Source organism: Dendrobates tinctorius, unplaced genomic scaffold (genome assembly GCF_039654945.1).
Source record: "Dendrobates tinctorius isolate UK_male_01 unplaced genomic scaffold, ASM3965494v1 ptg000120l, whole genome shotgun sequence".
Classification (NCBI taxonomy): Eukaryota; Metazoa; Chordata; class Amphibia; order Anura; family Dendrobatidae; genus Dendrobates; species Dendrobates tinctorius.
In genome coordinates this window covers 35,798,184-35,821,158 of record NW_027361788.1, presented here as the reverse complement: position 1 = coordinate 35,821,158, position 22,975 = coordinate 35,798,184, and the positions used below count along the sequence as shown (strand labels likewise).

General features: G+C 43.6%; 1 protein-coding gene across 1 annotated transcript in view; it reads right to left on the bottom strand.

Moving 5' to 3' along the window:
- Positions 1-5,781: 5,781 nt before the first annotated feature.
- ADAMTSL2 (ADAMTS like 2) overlaps positions 5,782-22,975 on the bottom strand; it is a 75,334-nt gene continuing 58,140 nt past the window's right edge. The window contains exons 17-21 of the mRNA XM_073541387.1: positions 20,161-20,316; positions 15,439-15,609; positions 14,908-15,084; positions 14,242-14,386; positions 5,782-9,597 (exon numbers count right to left, since the gene is read on the bottom strand). Coding sequence (XP_073397488.1) covers positions 9,479-9,597; positions 14,242-14,386; positions 14,908-15,084; positions 15,439-15,609; positions 20,161-20,316 — 768 coding nt within the window. The 3' untranslated portion in view covers positions 5,782-9,478. The remainder of the gene's footprint in view (positions 9,598-14,241; positions 14,387-14,907; positions 15,085-15,438; positions 15,610-20,160; positions 20,317-22,975) is intronic.

Genomic DNA, 22,975 nt, shown 5'->3' with positions numbered 1-22,975 from the left:
CTGCTTTTGTGTGGTGTTTTATCTCAATGATGTGCATTATTTCTGGGTTCATTCTGTACGGTATAATTTCTTCGTATGCAATTACAGTAGTCTGAATGCCGTTTTTCTGGTCTGAAGCGTTAAATCTTCTTTAGAAACAGAGATACAGTGAACCTGATACCTTAGAAAGATCTCTGTACTGTCCCCTGATATACTGTATTTGTACATTGTAATAGGATTGCCCCGAAGCTTTCGTTTTTCCAAACTGAATAACCCCAAGTGTAATAACCTGTCTTGGTATTGTCATTCACTTAGTAACTTCAATTTCTCTTCTCTGCACCCGCTCCAGCTCAGCTATGTCCTTCTTTTACACCTGAGACCATAATTGCATACAGTACCTTTAGTCTGGCCGCACTAGTGACCTGTATAGAGACAAAATTATGTTCTCATCCTGAGCACCTCTGTCTCTTTTAATGCATCCCATTATTTTATCAGCTTTGGCAGCAGCTGCCTTGCATTGGTCACTAAAGTTGAGTTTGCCGTCCATCCATACACCCAATTCTTTTTCAGTGACAGTTTTACCCAGTGTTTTACAATTTAGTACATAATTATACATTTTATTTCCACTACCCAAAAGCCTGTCCTTACATTAATCTACATTAAACTTCAATTGCTATTTCTCAGCCCAAGCTTCCAGCTTACATAAATCCCTCTGTAATATTAAATTATCCTCTTCTACTCTGTATGCCCCCTATAAGGTCATTAATAAATATGTTAAAAAGAAAAGGGCCCAATGCTGACCCCTGTAGTACCCCACTGCTTACTACGACCCAATGGAAGTATGCAACACTAATAACCACCCTTTGTTTCCTATCATTGAGCCAGTTGTTAACCCTGTTATACAGTTACCCATATTTTACCCTAGTCCCATTCTCATTTTATTTACCAGTCTTTTTTGTGGCACCTTAGTCAATATAGAAAACATTCACTATGTTTCCCTGGTCCACTACCTCCTCATAGAACTGATAAGATTTGTTTGACAGGACCAATCCCTCATAAACTGATGTTGATACAGGGTCATGAGGCTATTCTTATTGAGATACTTACTAGGTTAGCATTGCTTACAAAACCTTCATGAATTTTACCCACAGGCAGGGCTGCCATTAGGAATTTCAGGGCCCCATACTGTAAAAATTTTTGGGCCCCCTTGAGACTCCGTCCAGGCTCCACCCCAGCCGTGCCTCCACCCCTCAAATCTTCCAGAGTCCCACTTGCCCACTCTTGGAAAAACTCCACTTCCGCACCACGTCCTCACCAATCACACATTAACATTTCCCAGATCATACATATAGCCAGCAGCTTTTGTTCTGTCCAAAAGAATTTTAAGCCGCCACCACAACAAGGTAGACTCTTTTGGATGAGCTCTACTCTACTATAACTTATTAATCTTTTGTTAAAATACCCAATACTCTGTTTAGGTAGATTTTTCTTTTTCTTTAAGGAAATGAGTCACATACTTTTTTTAAAAATAATTGAAACCAGATTGTGACTTTTTTTTATAATCTGTATTTCTGATTGTAGATTATTGTATTGTTTTCTGTACATGTATGAAGCTGTCGGTGGACATCGATCTGCGCTCGGACCGCAGTACATGGATGGGCCGCGGGTCTCCTGACTAGAACTCAGCAACCTCACAGCATGTATGAGGATGCAGGCCAGGAGACCGGCGCCCAGTCCATGCACCGCAGTGCGAGCGCAGAACAATTTCCCAAACAAAGATGTTTCCCAGTCATATATACCCACTTTTTATTTTTCCATCAATATGGCCGTGTGAGGGCTTGTTTTTTGCAGGACGAGTTGTACTTTTGAATGACATGATTGGCTTTACCAAATAGCGTACTGGAAAATGGGAAAAAAATTCAAAGTGCGGTGAAATTGAAAAAAGTGGAATGAATTTTTTTGGTCGTTTCAGCAGCCTCCCATCTCCACACGTCAGCAGCCTCCCATCTCCACAGCTCAGCAGCCTCCCATCTCCTCTCAGCAGCCTCCCATCTCCTCACCTCAGCAGCCTCCCATCTCCACACCTCAGCAGCCTCCCATCTCCACACCTCAGCAGCCTCCCTTCTCCTCACCTCAGCAGCCTCCCATCACCTCTCCTCAACAGCCTCCCATCTCCTCACCTCAGCAGCCTCCCATCTCCTCACCTCAGCAGCCTCCCATCTCCTCACCTCAGCAGCCTCCCATCTCTCCTCAGCAGCCTCCCATCTCCACACCTCAGCAGCCTCCCATCTCCACACCTCAACAGCCTCCTATCTCCTCACCTCAGCAGCCTCCCGTCTCCTCACCTCAGCAGCCTCCCGTCTCCTCACCTCAGCAGCCTCCCATCTCCTCACCTCAGCAGCCTCCCATCTCCACACCTCAGCAGCCTCCCATCTCCACACCTCAGCAGCCTCCCATCTCCTCACCTCAGCAGCCTCCCATCTCCTCAGCAGCCTCCCATCTCCACACCTCAGCAGCCTCCCATCTCTTCTCCTCAGCAGCCTCCCATCTCCTCACCTCAGCAGCCTCCCATCTCCTCTCCTCAGCAGCCTCCCATCTCCTCACCTCAGCAGCCTCCCATCTCCTCACCTCAGCAGCCTCCCATCTCCTCTCCTCAGCAGCCTCCCATCTCCTCTCCTCAGCAGCCTCCCATCTCACCTCAGCAGCCTCCCATTTCCTCTCCTCAGCAGCCTCCCATCTCCTCTCCGAGCAGCCTCCCATCCCTCTCCTCAGCAGCCTCCCATCTCCTCACCTCAGCAGCCTCCCATCTCCTCACCTCAGCAGCCTCCCATCTCCACACCTCAGCAGCCTCCCATCTCCTCAGCAGCCTCCCATCTCCTCACCTCAGCAGCCTCCCATCTCCTCACCTCAGCACAGGAGGGTTACATTTACTGTCCTATAATTTCCAGGCTCATATTTGTCCCCTTTTAAGCCCCCTTCTCACATAGCGAGATCGCTGAAGCGTCACCGATTCTGTGATGCAACAGTGATCTCGCCAGCAATCTAGCTACTTGTGACGCACAGCGGCGACCAACCCCCCCCGCTGGATATCGCTGATCATGCTGGAATGTCCTTGGCCATTTTTTCGTCGTCGGTGTCCCACTGGCCAGCGCACATTGCTGTGTTTGACGCTGATGAGCGACCTTGTTCACAACAGAGAACTCAGGGACGCAGGCGGGAATCGTTTGAAAAGCTGCTGTGTGACAAGGTACCAACGACCGGCGAGGTCGTTACATGGATCGCCGGATCATTGCTGCGTCGCTGAAGAGATCTGCCTGTTTGGCAGCTTACTAGCGACCATTTAGCGACGCAGCAGCGATCCTTTCCAGGTTGTATCGTTGTCGGGATCGCTGGTGCGTCGCTAAGTGAAGCGGGGCCCTTAGAATATTGGCACCACATTTGCTATTTTAGTTACCTTTTATGTAAAAAAAAAAAAAAAAATGTTTCATGCCACCAACCCCACGAGAGGGAGCTTACTGCATACTGGATTATTATTGGGTTCAATGTATAACCAGTATGCAGTACACTGCGAAGCTCCCCCTAGTGGTGATTAAAGACTGATGGCATAGTATCGCTTAAATCAATTTATAAATGGGATTTAGAATTATTTATTACAAAAATGAAAAAAAGCTCCTGTAACTATAAGTTCTACAATGTACGTCATTTTTATCACGATTCCTTCGCTCAGTGTGTTTCAGATATTTTGATTGACAGCTCAGATGTCCAATCTAGTGCAGGGGCGTGATGAGCTGTCTAATCTGAGAATAGAATGGGAGGTGTTGAGCTTCCTTCAGATGTTCCCTGTTCTGAGTGATTACCCAGCTACTTATCTAAGCTGTCAGGCCCAGATCTCTGCCAACTGTAGCATTTGCTCGGTGGTGTTTGTGTTTCTTGTATTCCTGTGCTCTGTTGATTTATTGCTGCCTGACCTTGGACCTCGTTCTGTCAATCCGTTTGCCTAGCCCCTTTGCTCTGATCCGCTGTCTTCCTGGAATTCTGACCTTGGACCATGACCTGACTATGGCTTTGTCTTTCCCCCTTTAGTTTACGATGTGCTCTCCTCGTATCTGACAAAGGAACGTTTGACTACCCTGCCTCACGGCTTGTCCATGATTAGTGACTAGCGTCACAATTTTGTGTACCCTGTAATAGTAATGACATTTAGAACCATGGAAGAAACTCAAGAAATGAAATGAAACACAGGATATTATAAATACCAATGTTTATTACAATGTACACAGACGTTACCATAAAGGAGCATTACAGGTGAGTAAAGTTAATTATTTAGACACATATACTGCAATGAAATCCAGGCATATTACTTAAACAAAAGCAAAGAAGGAAATTTTAGATATATCTGAGTTGTCATACAACACCCTATAGAATGCATCTTGAAGGCAATGATCAAATTCTGAAACTTCTCTTTCATAATGTCCCCATGACAACACTTCTACACCAAACAATATCATTATGTACCTATGATCACTATTCAAAATAGTGTGTATTATCTTAACTTTGATATGGATGGTAATTTGGATCCACTCTATAACTCCCTAAAAATAAGTGTTGTCGTGGAGATACAGTAGAGGAACTGGTAAAAAGTAACAATTGGTTAAAAAATTAAAACAAGAATGAAAGAGGACTTGTCACTTCCCATAAATATGTTATGCCTTATCTGATGTAAATGCTGCTGTTCTCCTGAATCTAGCATGTTTTTCTTTTGTCCCTGCTGCTCTCCATTCATGAGCTATGGCCCCTTCTTCCGTTTATAAATATGTAATTTTATTCAAGTGGGTGTGGTCTTCATTCTTCTCAGTGCTTGAGGAACACGCCCAGTTGGCTATAAAAACAAGATTTATATACAGGGAAGAGGGGTCATATCTCAGGAATGGAGAGGCGCAGGAACAAAAGAAAATTAATGCCGGATTTAGAATAATAGTGGAATTTACACCAGGTGAGAATACACATATTTAGGGAAAGCGACAGGTCCTGTTTAAACAGATTCAATGTATATAAAGATTTTCCAGTTTTGGAAAAAAAAAAAGAACATTGATGACTCAATAATTCTTAAAAAAAAAGGTAAACCTGCAGGACTACCATCTACTAGCCAGATTTGGGACAAGATCTTGGTCTGAAGAACTTGGCTCGTCCATACATTACAGACAGCGCATTGATTTAAATCCCCTATGGGGGGCGCTGCAGATTGATTGAACACTTACTGATGAGTTCTCATCCAAATCAAAACAAATCGCTGGAGTTTCTAGCTTAACAGAGACCATGGATGGAAATGAAGAAACGGATTCAGGGATTATAAGAGGTCCATTGAGGGAGACCTTGCCTTTAAAGGGAATCTGTCACCCCTTTTTTGAGATATCATATAATGATATCATTCAATTGTGTGTCACATAAGGATTCTCTTAGTACTTTTGCTTCCCCCTGACCCCGCACCTGTCATGGATAAATACCTTTTTTATATCGTTTCAGATGTATGTAAACTGCTGCGGTCCAGTCCGATGGGCGGGGCTTATTCACCTCCTCCCCCCTCCCTGTCTTGCTCTATACAAGAAGAAATGCATACAGCAAGACAGGGAGGGGGGAGCAGGTGAATAAGCCCCGCCCAGCGGACCGGACAGCGGCAGTTTACATACATCTGAACCGATATATAAAAGGTATTTATGCATGAAAGGTGCGGGGTCAGGGGGAAGCAAAAGTACTAAGAGAATCCTTATGTGACACACAATTGAATGATATCATTATATGATATCTCAAAAAAGGGGTGACAGATTCCCTTTAAGATGCCCAATTAGGGCTCAACCCTTTATATTAGTCAGTTTGTAATAAGATTATAATGTTTTTACAGCTCATAATAATACCTGTTATATGCATGGATACATTATTCTAAAAGTATACACCTTCATATTACAAGTTCATCTGAACCATAGCTATACTTCTTTCCATATAAGGAATGCGTTAGAGGTCAAACCGGATGACCCCTGGGCCCCCCGCTATTGCCAAACTCCATGATGCCTAATAGCTTAGATGGTTGGATGAGGTTCTGCAATGACGGAAGCCCCAGAGGCCGACTATCCGTAGTAAAAGTCTCTGATAAAATTACACAGGATATCTTAAATTAGAAATTACATAATGTGACGAAGCAGCATGGGCTTTATTTTCTTCAGCCTAAAAGGAAATACAACTCTCTTTCACCTAAAACTAAGTGACTTTTGATTCCCCAAATATGGTGGCTGAGCTGGAAATTACTAAAGTGCAGTGTGAAAAACATAAAATACACAATAACTAGACCTCATTTATCAATAGGGCTAACAGTAAAGCTGTTGCCTATAGCAACGAATCAGAATTCAGTTTTCATCTCTGAAACTGCTTTGAAAAAATGAAAGCAGAGCTCTGATTGGTTGCTACGGGCAATAGACAGTTTTGATAAATGAGGCCTAGTTTTTTTTCCCCCACATTATGCATACAGTGCGTGTAAATAACAGTGGGGAAGATTTAATAATTCGGTAATAAATTTAGATTGGAATTAGCCAAATTTACCACAGTGGCTCATGCTGGATAATAAATTTGGCACATTTTTCGGCGCTTGTCTCATTTTATACCACCATCTTGTTGGCTTACTTTAGAATCCAAATTTTGGCACGTTTTAAGCCGTTTCTGGTAAGGCAACACACCTTATGTTCCATGCCATGCCCCTTGAAGGTTGTGTCCTGCCAGAATTTGGGCACTTTTTATTACTCTGCTCCAGTATATTCATTATAGGGGGCGCATAGAAAGACACACTTTCAATAAAATTGGCAAAAAAAATTGCCCCAAATTTTATATTTTTGTTTAGTTCAAACCTCAAAAAAATTGAGGTCATGTGTGGCGCCATTAGAGGTCAGCGTGTCCACGGGAAAAGAGCAAGGTCTTTTCTTCTCTTGGATCTTTTCGAGCTTATACATTTTTGGAAAAGTTGAAGGTTTAGGGTCTATCCCTATACTTTGTCTACAAGATGAAACAAGGAGAGAAGCCTTCAGGTTACACCTGCCGAGTACACAGGTAAGAAAAATGTTCCCCAAATTTCCATTGCAGATGTTGTCTAACAGAAGAGAACATCGGTCCCCAAGCGACGCCATTTCTTGGCATGCCATACATCCACTATTTACATATGATGTGGAGGGGTGCAGGCAATAAAGGCGTTAATCACGTCTTCACAGATGGATATTTAGTTTACTGCTTATTAAAATTCACTGCCGATCTTGAAATATTAACACTTTTCTTTTCATACTGTTTGTTGCCTAGGAGACCGACTACTGCTGCTGTTTAGCTTGTGCTGAAGATGGACGGGATTAGGAGGTGACAGCATTCTCCAACAATCCAGGACAGCATAAAAACAGCGCTTACAAGCTCAATAGTGAAAAACTTATAACTACTGCGCACGTTTTGCTGTGTAGCAGCAGTGGTTAGTGTCCAGTGTAAAGTGTGTTAATATCTCATGAACGGCTGAAAATGTCCACAAGCGGTAAATTGCAAAATTGCTTATATTTACAAGCACTAAACGATAATACCTATCTATGAAGAAGAACATAACCCTTTATGTGGGTTCATATGTATTGTTGCTCTAATTTAAAGGGGTGTGACTTAATGAAAGACATGATGGTATCTGATACATAGCTCCAAATCACCTGCTCTAACATAGAATTTTTTCCTGCGGCCACCAGTAGGGGGAGGTTTTGAGCTTACTGCATGTAATTGAGTCAATAATAAAACAGTATGCTGTAAACTCTGAAGCTCCCCCTAGTGGTGGCTACAAGCAATTAGAATATTTTGAACAGAAATTTTGAGCTTTTTATCAGAAAATAAGGATGCCATTAAGATAGGTTACTATTGACTTTCTGGTCCTTCTATGTATTAAGTTGGCATTAGTGGTTAAGGACAATTTGAGCCCTGAAGAGAGACATTTAAAATATCAATTTGAGCCTAAAATCATAAGCTTCTAAAGTGAACAATGTACATGTTGGTAAATAATCTAAAATGAGTACAAGCCTCATCAGCCAAAGAAACGTCTACATGTAAAAGGCCACATTACACCACTTAAAGGGGTTGTGCAGGATTACATTTTTTTCCTCAAACAGCGCCACCTCTGTCTATGGTTTATGTCGGGTGTTGCGGTATAGCCCTTTTCACTTAAATGGACATTTTCAGCAATACAAGGCACACAGTGGCGAGAGATGGACATGTTTGTTTGTTTTTTTTGTTTTTTTGAGGAGGGGGGGAAGAATCAGATCCTATTTTTTTAAATCTTTGAACTATTCCACCTCTGGGAATATTTTTTTGGGGGGGGCTAAAAATCTTTTTTGCAATTCTGTTTCATACATTCACTTTTGATGTGATCTGTGGTCATAAATTAGCTGAGGAGCGAAAAAAAAAAAGACATAAAAAAGTGCGAAATTCTCCAATTGAATCGTCAGAAAGAGCACACTGACAGATTCTCAGTTAACCTAGACAGGGCAACACAGAGACTATTGATGGCAAAATTTCTGATGAAGCCCAATTACAAAAATAACTTTTAGCCAAAAGTACATGCATTTAAAGTGAACCTGTCACCAGGTTTGGCTAATATGACAGGCGGCCACCACCTTTCAGACCTAATATACCGCATTGCATAATGCTGTATATCTGCCCCAACCGGACCTGTAACAGAACAAAAATACCTTTTATTACACTAACCTGCGGGACTATCCGGTCCGAGGGGTGTTGATGGTCTTGGCCTCCTTTGTTCTGATGCCATCCTCTTTCTGTGCTTCGTGGGAATGACGCGTCCTACGTCATCCACACAATGTCCCCAGCATTGCACTCCTCTGGCATACTTCTCTGCTTTGACTAGGGCAGAGCAAAGTACTGCAGTGCGCATGCGCCAGGGCTCTTTAACTTTTGCTTGCGCATGCGCACTGCCCTCAACAGGACAGAGAAATACGCCTGCGCGGGAGCGCAAGCCGGGAAGACTGTGTCATCCACCTAAAGCAAGCAGGAGAATGGTGATCATAAGAAGAAGGGAGGCGCCAGACCAAGAACATCAACATCCCTTGGACCGCCCCGCAGGTGAGTATAATAAAAGTTATTTTTCTTCTCTTACAGGTCAGGTTGGGGGCAGATATGCAGCATTATAGAATGCTGTATATCAGCCCTGAAAGGTGGTGGCCAATCCTGGTGACAGGTTTCCTTTAGGAAAAAAAATTGTCCCCAAAGATCAAAAATCGTGCACAAACGGTTTAACTGGAAGGTCCATGCATCGAGCCAACAACTATAGTCCTGTATTTGTATAGTGGGGGGCTCTATATGCTGTGGGGTGTATTATTTCTATTACTTAGGGGCTCAGGCTGGGCGTTTTGGCATCCCCCTAGTGTCATGCTATCTACAGGATAGAACTTGTCCCTTTGCCTGCAGATTCTCGGTCTCACAGTTCCTATGAATGGGCAGAACGGCAGGATCGGCAGCAAGCCTTGCTATAGTACCAGTGACTGCACAGATTCACTTTAATGGCTAAAGCACAGTTCGTTCCAGCCTGGTCTTGACAGCTGTCATCTAGTGGAAGAGAAGTACAGCTTGTTACATGGACAGACAATGTACATGAACTGATTACTCCTGAAATTACTGGCATAAACAGAATATACGGCATGCAGGCATAGCAGCCAGTCAAATAATCAGCAATTACAGTACAAATCACTGACCCTGACATACTCCAGGTGTCTCTGCAGGATGAAAGATTTACTTCTACAAATTTAACCTCAATTTTTCTTTTTTTTTAATGCATTTACAAAGTATTTACACGCCTCTACCTTTTGACTATTCACATTTTACTGTATGGCACCCAGTGATCAATAGGAATAATGATAACCCCTTTTGTTTGCTGCCGTTGCGGGTCCGGGTCCCCACTCCCATCACAAACAGATGATTTGTAACATAGTAAGACATAGCTAGCACTGATGTTTTTTATGTCAGTCTTTGTTTGTCATGTTTAAATACCAATAAATATGATTGGATAAAAAAAAAAAGTGTAAGACATAGCAGCCATTACAGTAGCTTGCTGTACTGGCTATGCAAGGAGGGTGGTAAGTTTCTATAGGGGTTACTGTTATAAATATTTAGCTCAGATAAAGCCAGCCAAAAAATAGGATTGAAACTGACAACCATTTTTCTAATCCAGATATGTGCCCGGAGAAGTTGTCAGCAGCCATCCCACACTTTTCTGAGATGTTCATGCAAAGTGCATTACTCAGAACTAAAATTGTACAACAAACCACAACCTATCATAATTCCAGATTTGTTACCTCTTCATAAAAATGGATTATTCAGAGCCTTCCCTTAGACACTTGTTCTTTTCCTTTCTGCTTTACAAATCCACTACCTCTCCTTTCCCTTCCTCTGCATTCAGAGGATCGAACATGATGAAATCCAACATGTTTGATCATAGTTTCCTCTACAACTGCTGTCTGGAATGAGGGAAGCCCCCATACTTGACTATAATTATGGCTGTTCCCATGGGCGTACCCCATCATGGGGCGGGGGGACAGCTGCCCCCCCCAGAAGCAGGAGCGCACACCTATCATGATAAGGCCACCTGTTTTTCCTGCTGCCGGCCCTTTAAATCTTCGGCACGGCGGCTTTACAGGTGCGCGCACTCGTGCAAGCATCAGTGAGTCAGTGGCCAGGTGCCCTGTACATAGGGGTTAAGAACGCCTGATGTTAAACGTCAGGATGTTCTTTGTGGGAGAGAGAGCGCTCTGCTCGCCCCGTCTCCCGCCCCTGGCTGCAGCACGCCCCTGAACGTATCAGGTCAGGCATCCGGAGGAGCTCCTAGTACTCGTGCACTCCTGAGGCAATCGCTGTTATTCTATTCAGTCAGTGACGTCACTCCAGGTCTGGTTGATTGAGTGGTGGCTGGGCTGATGTATATACAGGGGCTGGCTGGGCTGATATATATACAGGGGCTGGGGGCTGGCTGGGCTGATGTATATACAGGGGCTGGCTGGGCTGATGCCTATACAGGGGTTGGCTGTGGTTGGGCTGATGTATATACATGTGCCGGCTGGGCTGATGTATATACAGGGGCTGGCTGTGGCTGGGATGATGTATATACAGGGGCTGATTGTGGCTGGGCTGATGTATATAAAGGTGCTGGGGGCTGGCTGTGGCTAGGCTGATGTATATACAGGTGGTGCTGGGCTGGGGCTGGTGATGATATATATATACAGGTGGTGCTGGGCTCAGTGGGCTGGGGCTGGTGATGATATATATACAGGTGGTGCTGGGCTCAGTGGGCTGGGATTGGTGATGATATATATACAGGTGGTGCTGGGCTCAGTGGGCTGGGGCTGATGATGATGTATATACAGGTGCTGGGCTTAGTGGGCTGGGGCTGGACCTGATGATGATGTATATACAGGTGGTGCTGGGCTCAGTGGGCTGAACCTGGTGATATATATACAGGTGGTGCTGGGCTCAGTGGGCTGGGGCTGGACCTGGTGATGATGTATATACAGGTAGTGCTGGGCTCAGTGGGCTGGGGCTGGACCTGGTGATGATGTATATACAGGTGGTGCTGTGCTCAGTGGGCTGAACCTGGTGATATATACAGGTGGTGCTGGGCTCAGTGGGCTGGGGCTGGACCTGGTGATGATATATATACAGGTGGTGCTGTGCTCAGTGGGCTGAACCTGGTGATATATACAGGTGGTGCTGGGCTCAGTGGGCTGAGGCTGGTGATATATTCAGGTGGTGCTGGGCTCAGTGGGCTGGGGCTGGTGATGATGTATATATAGGTGCTGGGCTCAGTGGGATGAGGCTGGTGATGTACATACAGGTGCTGGGCTCAGTGGGCTGGGGCTGCTGGTGATGTATATACAGTTGCTTGGCTCAGTGGGCTGGGGCTGGTGATGATATACAGTGTCTACAAGTAGTATTCAACCCCCTGCAGATTTAACAGGTTTACACATTCGGAATTAACTTGGCATTGTGACATTTGGACTGTAGATCAGCCTGGAAGTGTGAAATGCACTGCAGCAAAAAAGAATGTTATTTCTTTGTTTAATTTTTTTTTAAATTGTGAAAAGTTTATTCAGAGGGTCATTTATTATTCAACCCCTCAAACCACCAGAATTCTGTTTGGTTCCCCTAAAGTATTAAGAAGTATTTCAGGCACAAAGAACAATGAGCTTCACATGTTTGGATTAATTATCTCTTTTTCCAGCCTTTTCTGACTATTTAAGACCCTCCCCAAACTTGTGAACAGCACTCATACATGGTTAACATGGGAAAGACAAAGGAGCATTCCAAGGCCATCAGAGACAAGATCGTGGAGGGTCACAAGGCTGGCAAGGGGTACAAAACCCTTTCCAAGGAGTTGGGCCTACCTGTCTCCACTGTTGGGAGCATCATCCGGAAGTGGAAGGCTTATGGAACTACTGTTAGCCTTCCACGGCCTGGACAGCCTTTGAAAGTTTCCTCCCGTGCCGAGGCCAGGCTTGTCCGAAGAGTCAAGGCTAACCCAAGGACAACAAGGAAGGAGCTCCGGGAAGATCTCATGGCAGTGGGGACATTGGTTTCAGTCAATACCATAAGTAACGTACTCCACCGCAATGGTCTCCGTTCCAGATGAGCCCGTAAGGTACCTTTACTTTCAAAGCGTCATGTCAAGGCTCGTCTACAGTTTGCTCATGATCACTTGGAGCACTCTGAGACAGACTGGTTCAAGGTTCTCTGGTCTGATGAGACCAAGATCGAGATCTTTGGTGCCAACCACACACGTGACGTTTGGAGACTGGATGGCACTGCATACGACCCCAAGAATACCATCCCTACAGTCAATCATGGTGGTGGCAGCATCATGCTGTGGGGCTGTTTCTCAGCCAAGGGGCCTGGCCATCTGGTCCGCATCCATGGGAAGATGGATAGCACGGCCTACCTGGAGATTTTGGCCAAGAACCTCCGCTCCTCCATCAAGGATCTTAAGATGGGTCATCATTTCATCTTCCAACAAGACAACGACCCAAAGCACACAGCCAAGAAAACCAAGGCCTGGTTCAAGAGGGTAAAAATCAAGGTGTTGGAGTGGCCTAGTCAGTCTCCTGACCTTAACCCAATTGAAAACTTGTGAAAGGAGCTCAAGACTAAAGTCCACATGAGACACCCAAAGAACCTAGATAACTTGGAGAAGATCTGCATGGAGGAGTGGGCCAAGATAACTCCAGAGACCTGTGCCGGCCTGATCAGGTCTTATAAAAGACGATTATTAGCTGTAATTGCAAACAAGGGTTATTCCACAAAATATTAAACCTAGGGGTTGAATAATAATTGACCCACACTTTTATGTTTAAAATTTATTAAAATTTAACTGAGCAACATAACTTTTTGGTTTGTAAGATTTATGCATCTGTTAATAAATCCTGCTCTTGTGTGAAGTTTGAAGGCTCTAACTTATTTGCATCTTATCAAACCTGCTAAATCTGCAGGGGGTTGAATACTACTTGTAGGCACTGTATATACAGGTGGTGCTGGGCTCTGTGGGCTGGGAATGATGTATTTACAGGTGCTGGGCTCAGTGGGCTGGGGCTGGTGATGATGTATATACAGGTGCTGGGCTCAGTGGACTGGGGCTGGTGATGATACCTACAGGTGGTGCTGGGCTCAATGGGCTCGGGCTGGTGATGATGTATATACAGGTGGTGGGCTCAGTGGGCTGGGGCTGGTGATGATATATATACAGGTGCTGGGCTTAGTGGGCTGGGGCTGGTGATGATATGTATACAGGTATGGGGCTCGTTATACTGTATGGAGCAGTTTAATTCACCTTTTTCGTTCTAAAATTTTACAACCTGAACGACCATGGCTCTAGTTTTTATCCTGGGTACGCACATGGCCGTGCCCACAGAAATTCATAGGATTGGCCATATTAATATAATGTATTTGGGCACCCTGAGGTGCCCCTCACCACCCTTCTCCATGGGAACCCATTTCTAGTGATCATTTCTCAGGCATGAACAATCAGTGTGGAGATGAACCCCCCTTGGTGCAAGACTATACAATTACTTGCCTGTGGTCAACATGTATGGAAGAGAATACAGTTGTACTTACTTTTGCAATTTGAAAATGGATATAGACCCCCTCAGTCTTGGGGTTACAGGGCAACTGTGATGCCTACTATCCTAAAAGTTTGTCCCTTGGACTCACCTGGTGGATCAGTTGGACAAGGCTGCAAATCGCAGGTCTGTTTTCCAATTGGTTTCACTAAAAGATCGCATCCTCGCACAATATCCCTTCCCTGGAAGCACTTGACATCCCTCATCCGGACTCCAACCCCACAAGTCTTGCTGCACTGCAAGGTCAAAAAGGCTAGCTCATTACGAAGAAGTCATCAGACTAACTTCATGTCATCCATGACTTTTTTATATTTGTTAAAAACACCAAAAAAACATATTCTACCTCCTGTATTAGGTTGGTCCTAATTTTTCATGTGTTTAGAGGTACTCAAAAATTGTGCTCCTCAAAACGATGAAAAGTGTAGTCCCTTCAGGAAACATCCATTGTCAACCTATAGTATGTGTAACATATGCAATGATTTGTTATATTTAACAAAAAAACAACTAAACTAGTCACAAAGGGTTAATTACAGTTATCCCAAAACCAGCAGGACACTGTTTAGATCTTGGCAGCTGGAGACTACAGTGAAGCCTTTGCCAGGCAGTGCTGTAAAGCTGTGTCTGGCATCGATACACCAAATCTAATCATCTCTTGGCAGCCGAGAAACAGTCTGTCTGCATGATACCCTGTGACGTCCATTAGTGGTCAAAAAAAATCTCTCTCAAGTAAATTGTTTAGAGTAGAAGGGTCTCCTACCTCAGACCAAGGGGTTGTATACCACTTAAAGCATGGGCGTTCAAAGCAGGTGTTTTCCTCAGCAGGCTTCTTGGCAATGTCACAATCGGAAGGGTTGCGAGTCTTGACTTTACCATTGGCCACTTCTAGGCAATTGACCACCCGTTGTTTTGCTCCTCTGCCACAAGTTGTGTTACACTGCGTGAAAGGAGGCAACTTTGTGAGTCCTAAATGGATTAATATTAGAGATGAAGATGGCTGAGTAACCAAAAACTCTACAAAATGTTCTGTTATAGAAGATCTATCCAGATGGAACATGGCACTAAACCACACGTGCCTACAGGCTTCAGTAGAGTAGATGTATAAATCATCGTGTTCGAGAAATAAATGACTGATCCATTGAATACCCCTAAGGTACCAACTGTGATAGAGTTGGAAACATCGTAGTGCACTTTGTGGCCAAGTTGTCTCTTCAGGTGATCATGCCCACCAAGTAGTATACCAAACTTATGTTCTATCAATTACAAACATTTTCAAGGTGAACCAACTTACCCTTTCCCAATCCTGGCTGATCCATTGTGCAGGACAGTTCTTGTCCCCACATGGATGTATGGCTAATGGTTTTGTCTCTAGATTACACTGGGACTCGGGTACCACTCTGCCGTCACTGGTCTTGCAGTACACATGTCTTATCATCTTCCCTGGACCACAAGATCCACTACACTGTGGGGAGAAGTTGGATGGAAACAGCAAAATTAACACAAATTTAACTTTATAGATATTTTGTTGACCGGTTATTGGGTCTCCACTCGGTATGTTGCTTACGGTATGGTACTTCAACCCTTGTATATGTTTCCAGACCATGTGAAGTGTCTCATACATCAAATATACATTATATCACACGCAGAGGTTCATGTTGTAAGTTCTGGCCGTGAAGGAGTTGGGTAACAGTCTTATTAGTATGAGGCTAACTAAAAGTTTCCCCAATTGGAAAAGTCAGGGGTAAAATTGATTGGGCATGTTGGATTTCAACATGCCCAACCCTCTGATTCTGTACTAGATAGGTCACTGAAAGAGTCGATCAACCGTCTTATCAGTATGAGGCTACCTAAACATTTCCTAATGGAAAATGTGTGGGGTAAAATGGATTCTGTATATTGGATTTCAACATGCCCAATCCTGTGCTTTTGGAGTAGATAGATCACTGACTCACATAAGAGCCTAGCATCAGGTTATTATCTGTCACTCTTGAAATAAATAGTGTAACTAGCAACTAATGTTTTTCTCAGTAACTGGTTATGTTACAGCAGACTGCCTCTCTAGACTACACAGACTTGTTTTCGCTTGCCCTACTTGGACAACAAGGTCCAGAAGAAGAATATCTGGAATACATAATGTAGTTTTAGGAGGGTGATTGGCTCGAGTGAGACAGGGATATGTTTTACAACTAATCTCCGAAGGTCTAGCCACCAGAGCCTCATGGACTTTTGCCTTTTCCAAACCTATTTTCCACCTTTTCCGAAAATCATCAATTACCACTAAAAATAGGCAGCCACACTGCAAACCGTTGCCTAGCAATATCTGTTAAATGCCCTCAGAAGAGATTTAGAAGTTGCATTTTGCTTGAAGATAATTGGATTATTTGTAGATTGTGAAATCTTTTAATGGCCCCAACATCATTTTACCAGAAGGGATGCAAATTCTAAAGAGAACATATGCCGTCTGAAGCGGCTGCTCGTTCTGTTCCTAGCTTCGTTCAGAAGCTAAATGGGCAGAAAACGCTCCTGGAGAAGGAGATATGCTTTCTGTTTGATTGCTGATTATGTTTTTTTCTCTATGTAAATCATGTAAATGCAACGCATAGAGCTGTTCACATCCGCAGGATTTGCTTGTGGTCGCTGACTGATTACGCACGAGATAAATCTTTTTACAAGTGTTGGAGAGATTCCTTGCCTTGTGAAATGCCTCAATCTCCAGCATAAATCACACATGATGGGTTCAAGTCCTAGCCAAGCACATTAGTTCAGGATCATTTTGTTAAAGAATTGGTCAATTGGCCTTATCAGTATGAGGCTGCCCATGCTGGGGGTAAACTGGATTAGGCATGTTGAATCTCAACATGCCTAATCATTTCCTTCTTTGGTAGATAAGCCACTGAGGAGGAATCTAACAGTATGTTATATCCTGTGACTATTGAAATAAACTCACCCAAGAACAGGTCTCATTTACTGGCCATGTAACTAATGTCACTAAGCACTGGCAATCTTTATTGCATTAAGGAATTGGCCAATTGGTCTTATCAGTATGAGACTGCCTGAAAGTTTCTGAAGGTAAAAAGGATTGGGTATGTAGAATTGTAACAAACCCAATCCTTTTCTTCCATAGTAGATAAGCTACTGATGGAGGAGTCTTAGGGCCCCGTTACACGTATCAATGTCCCAGCGATCCCACCAACGATCCGACGTGGATGGGATCGCTGGGACATAGTTAGCTGATCGCTGGTGAGCTGTCACATAGACAGACCCACCAGCGATCAGGACCAGCGAGCAAGCTGATTTCCTATGTAAACAGCGGGTATCTAAGAGCTGCGCGGCTCTTAGTTACCCACTGTTTACATTGCAAACCAGCTCCCAGCGTCGCTGATCGCTGGTCTCTCGCTGCCACACGCAGTGATGCGCGCTGGCCAGCGGGAGACCAACGATCAAAAAACGGCCCAGGACGTTCCAGCACGATCAGCGATACTCGCTGGCGAGATCGCTGTGGCGTCAAAAATCAGCGATCTCGTTGTGTGTGACGGGGCCCTTAAGCCCCCATCTCACATAGCGAGATCGCTGAAGCATCACCGATTTTGTGATGCAACAGTGACCTCGCCAGCGAACTAGCTACATGTGACACGCAGCGGCGACCGCCCCCCCCCCCCGCTGGATATCACTGATCGTGCTCGAATGTCCTGGGCCATTTTTTCATCGTTGGTGTCTCGCTGGCCAGCGCGCATCGCTGTGTTTGACCGGACGAGCGACCTTGTTGGTGACGCAGAACTCAGGGACGCAGGCGGGAATCGTCAGAAAAGCTGCTGTGTGACAAGGTACCAACGACCGCCGAGGATCGCTGGATGGTTGCTGAATGGCTGTGAGATCTGCCTGTTTGGCAGCTTACAAGCGACCATTTAGCGACACACCAGCAATCCTTACCAGGTCGTATTGTTGTCGGGATAGCTGGTGTGTCGCTAAGTGAAACGGGACCCTAAGAACAGGTTACTCCCATTCACTACTGAAATAAAAGCACTCTCGGACAAGCTGGCATAGTTGGGGGAAATTACTATTGGTCTAATAATTTTTGATGCAATGGTCATGTCATGTCTAAGGCCAGCTTACGGCCAAGTTCACAACCAGTGTTGGATTGACGCACCATAGGAGCAGAGGAACTGGGAGTAATTACCATTGCTAAAATGAGCTTTGTTCTCATGCCTATGTGAGGTCAACTTTAGGTCTAATCCACAACTGTTGACAACTGAACAACCAACATTGGACTGACCCCCCACAGGACAACATGATCCTCAACTGGTACCTGAATGGATGACACAGCCAAACTGAGGTCGATGGTATTCTGCTGAAAAATGTAATCTCTTAAATTGACATTGGAGACAAATCATAGAATGGTAGAGTTGGAAGGGACCTCCTGAGTTATCTGGTCCAACCCACTTCTCAAAGCAGGATTCACTAAATCATCCCAGACAGATATCTGTCCAGCCTCTGTGTGAAGACTTCTATTGAAGGAGAACTCACCACCTCTCGTGGCAGCTTGTTCCACTCACTGATCACCCTAACAGTCAAAAATTTTTTTCTAATATCTAATCTGTGTCTCCTCCCATTCAGTTTTCTTGTGCAAATGAGAATAAAGATGATCCTTCTGCAATGTGACAGCCCTTGATATATTTGTAGACAGCTATTAAGTCTCCTCTCAGTTTTCTCTTTTGCAAGCTAAACATTCCCAAATCCTGCAACCGTTCCTCATAGGTCATGGTTTGCAGACCGGTCACCATTCTGGTCGCTCTTCTCTGAACTTGCTCCAGTTTGTTGAGGTCTTTTTAAATACTAGAAGGAAGTGGCCATCGTCACATCATGGTGTAGATACAGGCCACGAGGGACTTCTATCAGTGTGATCAGTCCCAATTACAAAAAGATCTAACCAAACCAACCCATTAATTAAATATGTTTCACGTGACTTATTACATCAGTTGTACTCATGTCAAGGAACCTGTGTAAGGCTGGTTTCACACTTGCGTTTTTTTGCGCTGCGTTTTTGCGCATAAATGCGCATGCGTTTTTTTCCTATACTTAACATGGGTGCGCTTTGTCATGCGTTTGTACGCGCTTGTATGCGCATGCGTTTTTTTGTAGTGTGCGCCCGGGCACACAAAATGGATCCTGTTGCATTTTTTGTGCGTCCGACCTGTCTCAAAAAAACGCATGCGCACGCAATGCACACGAAATTCACCCAAAAACCCATTAAAGTCTATGGGAGTGCGCACGTCAGCACAAAAAAGCATGCGTTTTTTGCAAAAACCATGCGCAAAAAAACAAGAAAACGCATAAAAAACGCATGATACGTTTTTATACGCATTTGCACTGCGCACGTAGCGCAGCGCAAAAAAACGCAAGTGTGAAAGTAGCCTAAGGCTGGTTTCACACTAGCGTTTTTTAGCGCTGCGCTTCGTGGCGTCCATGCGCATGCGTCCTGCACCCCTATCTTTAACATGGGGGCACATAGTCTAGCGTATGCACGCATTCGTATGCGTTTTCTTGCGCATGCATTTTTTTGTAGCGTGCGCCTAGGTGCACCTGACGCAACCTGTTGCATTTTTGGTTCGTCCGACCTGTCTCAAAAAGACGCATGAGCACGCTTGCGCACGGAATGCGCAAAAAAAAATCACATTACAGTCTATAGGAACGCAGGCGTGCACATGGACATACACACACGCCTGCGTTTAAAATCGCATACATTTTAAGAGTTATCATGGCTAGAAACTGGTTAAAACGCATGCGCCTAAAAAAAGCAAACACATACAAAATGCATGATGCGTTTTTTGTATGAGATTCTATTGCGCACGAAGCGCAGTGCTAAAAAACGCTAGTGTGAAACTAGCCTTAGAAATGTCCTTCTTCAGGGCCAATATAACAATTTTCAGATTTAAATTTATAGGGGTTTTCTTTTGCATTTTTTTCACCGTTGATGTAATATATATAACAATTGGGAAAATTTGTTATCACTCACAGGCCCCCAGTCTGATACTGTCCATTGCCGGTCACAAGGAGGTCCAGTGCAGTTCTTCTCTGAAGGTGGTCTGGTGTTCGGGTCACAAAGATTCTCCTCTTCTGAACAGCGCACATCTCTAGTGACACTACTACGCTCGCCACATTTTGCTGTACACTGAAAAACAAAAAAGAGGGTTTAAGACGTTTTGGATTTCTTTAAAATATGAGTTTGCTGGCCTAAAGACATCTGCAAGGTCAGATTAGTATTTAATTGTTTGATGAAACTTTCTTTTTTTTTGCAATGGGTAACAACTACTTCCATAATCATATTTGTTTTTCTTTTTAGAGATTATGGTTGACTTTAGTAGCCATTTTCAATTATACGGTGGGTAGTACATAGCTTTCAGTAAGTAGCTAGAAATCCATTTGATCTAAAGTAATCAGCTGCTTGTTAGGGAAATGTCCCTTCACATTTCACCTCCCCTCTGTGGAACACTACAAGGAATAGTTGTCTCCTTCTTAAACTGCAGACCTACATATTGTATTCCACCATAGATCTTTTGCTGGGTCAATAGTTTGGCAATAAACCTCCATAGTATGTCATTGGGTTTAATGTAACACATGTGCAGTGCTCTTTTTTATTTACAGGAATACATGAAACTAGCTTGACCCATGCAAAATTTTCACACATTGGTCGTCAGGGGCGCAGGCAATGTCAGAAAAAGCAAGCCGGTCAAATGTAAATGTATTTCATGAGATGATGAACACAGACAGGTATTTATATATTGTATGTAGATTGGTAATACAATAAATTAGTTTGATAAGTAGAGGCCAAAAAATGTCTTCCAGTTGATGTGCCACTTGTAGGTCATTGTGTCTTTCTGCAGGTTTCTGAAAATTAATCACGGTTTGGATACCATGAATAAGAAAAGTAGGCTCAAAAAAACTGTGGTACTGAATAAAGTTATTTTTATTGAATAGTATTTAAAACACACATGTAGATGGAGAGGTGTGTATCCAAATGGAAGAGTGACAAAACAAGGCCATAGGGTATCCTAAAACAATGCCTAAATTAAAGGTGTCACACAGTATGCGCGCCTCCCAAAGAAGCGGTAGCGAAACGCGTGTCAGGGCAGAGGGACACCTGGGGACTCCATATGCCAATGATAGGTATGATTACCCAATTGTTTTGTTAATGATTTTGCATTGTGCTTAGCCCCTATTCTTGCAGTGATGTGTTTGGGAAGTGTGTCACACGCTAGGACTTTCTGCTCTTACTAGATTAGCATGCTGTTAGAGCGGCTTTTTTTATGTGAGCAGTTCCGGCTTGTAAACCTCTGATACACATCCTTATTTGATGCTATATGACTATTGACCTGGCTGTACTGATAAGCTCTTGTCTAATTGCTAATGCATGCTTTGCACAATAGTATGTGGCTATTTATTTGGCTATATTAAGTAGCTTTTGTTTATGCTTTGTTTTGCACAGTGTAATATGTTTACATAGCATACTGGGTGACACTTTTAATTTAGGCATTGTTTTAGGATACCCTATGGCCTTGTTTTGTCCCTCTTTCATTTGGATACACACCTCTGTAGCTACATGTGTGTTTTAAATATGATTGTTCAATAAAAAATAATTTTTATTCAGTACCTATTTTTCTTATTCATGGTATCCAAACAGTGATTAATTTATAAGTATTCATGGTACATACCAGGTCATTCATGGTGTTATTTACTTTTGTGCAAACCTGTGATGAAATATTAGGTTTCTGAAAATGAATGTTTAAACTGTATTTAGTGATAACATCATGGATGTGTGGTTTGTTTGGCTCTTTTCTTGCTGAAGGGAGCAAGTTTACCTTTCAAATGGTGTATCATTTGTGTGTGTGGGGCGAAGTATTCAGCGAAAAAGCAGTGCACATTTACAAGTTTGTTTGCATATGTGACTCACCATTTGTGTGTGTGGGTCAAAGTAATCACTGAAAAAGCAATGCATGTATACAAATGTGTTTGCATATGTGACTCACCTACAGTGAAGTGTGCAATCCTCCAATGTGCCTGAAATAGGCTGGGCAAGCACTTGAGCAAGCTGGAAAGCCCCCAAGGCAAATGTTTGGATTTGTTTGTAAGCAGCTTTGTGGTAGTGTGCTTTGGGGTAGTGTGCTGCCACCTGCAGGTAATTTGACCTTTCATATAGTGTATCATTTGTTTGTGTGGGTGGAATATGAACGGAGCAAGTGTGCAATTCAATAGACAGTGCATGTTTACAAATGTGTTTGCATATGTGCCTCACCTGCAGTGAAGTGTGCAATCATCCAGTTTGGCTAAAATAGGCTGGGCAAGCAGTTTGGCAAGCTCGAAAGCCCCAAGGCAAATTTTTGGATTTGTTTGTGATGTCTGTAAGCAGCTTTGTGGTAGTGTGCTTGGGGGTACTGTGGTGCCACCTGCAGGTCATTTTTCCTTACTGCAGGTTTATGAAAATGAATGTTTAAACTGTATTTTGTGATCAAATCGTGGATATGTGGTTTGTTTGGCTATTTTCTTGCTGAAGGGGGCAAGTATACCTTTCAAATGGTGTATCATTTGTGTGTGTGGGCGCAGTATGAACGGAGATACAAAGTAATCACCGAAAAACAGTGTTTAGAAATAATAGAATAGATGGCCTTCTAAGAAAGGGTAGAGTGATATTGTAGTCAATAATATAAAAAATATGTTAACTAAATATCAATGGAACAGAAAAATTTAAAGATTTTGCAGCCCATAAACTTTACTGCATGCGAAATAAAAATATTATGAGAAGTAATTGGTCCGCTCCACAAGCTCGGTATCTT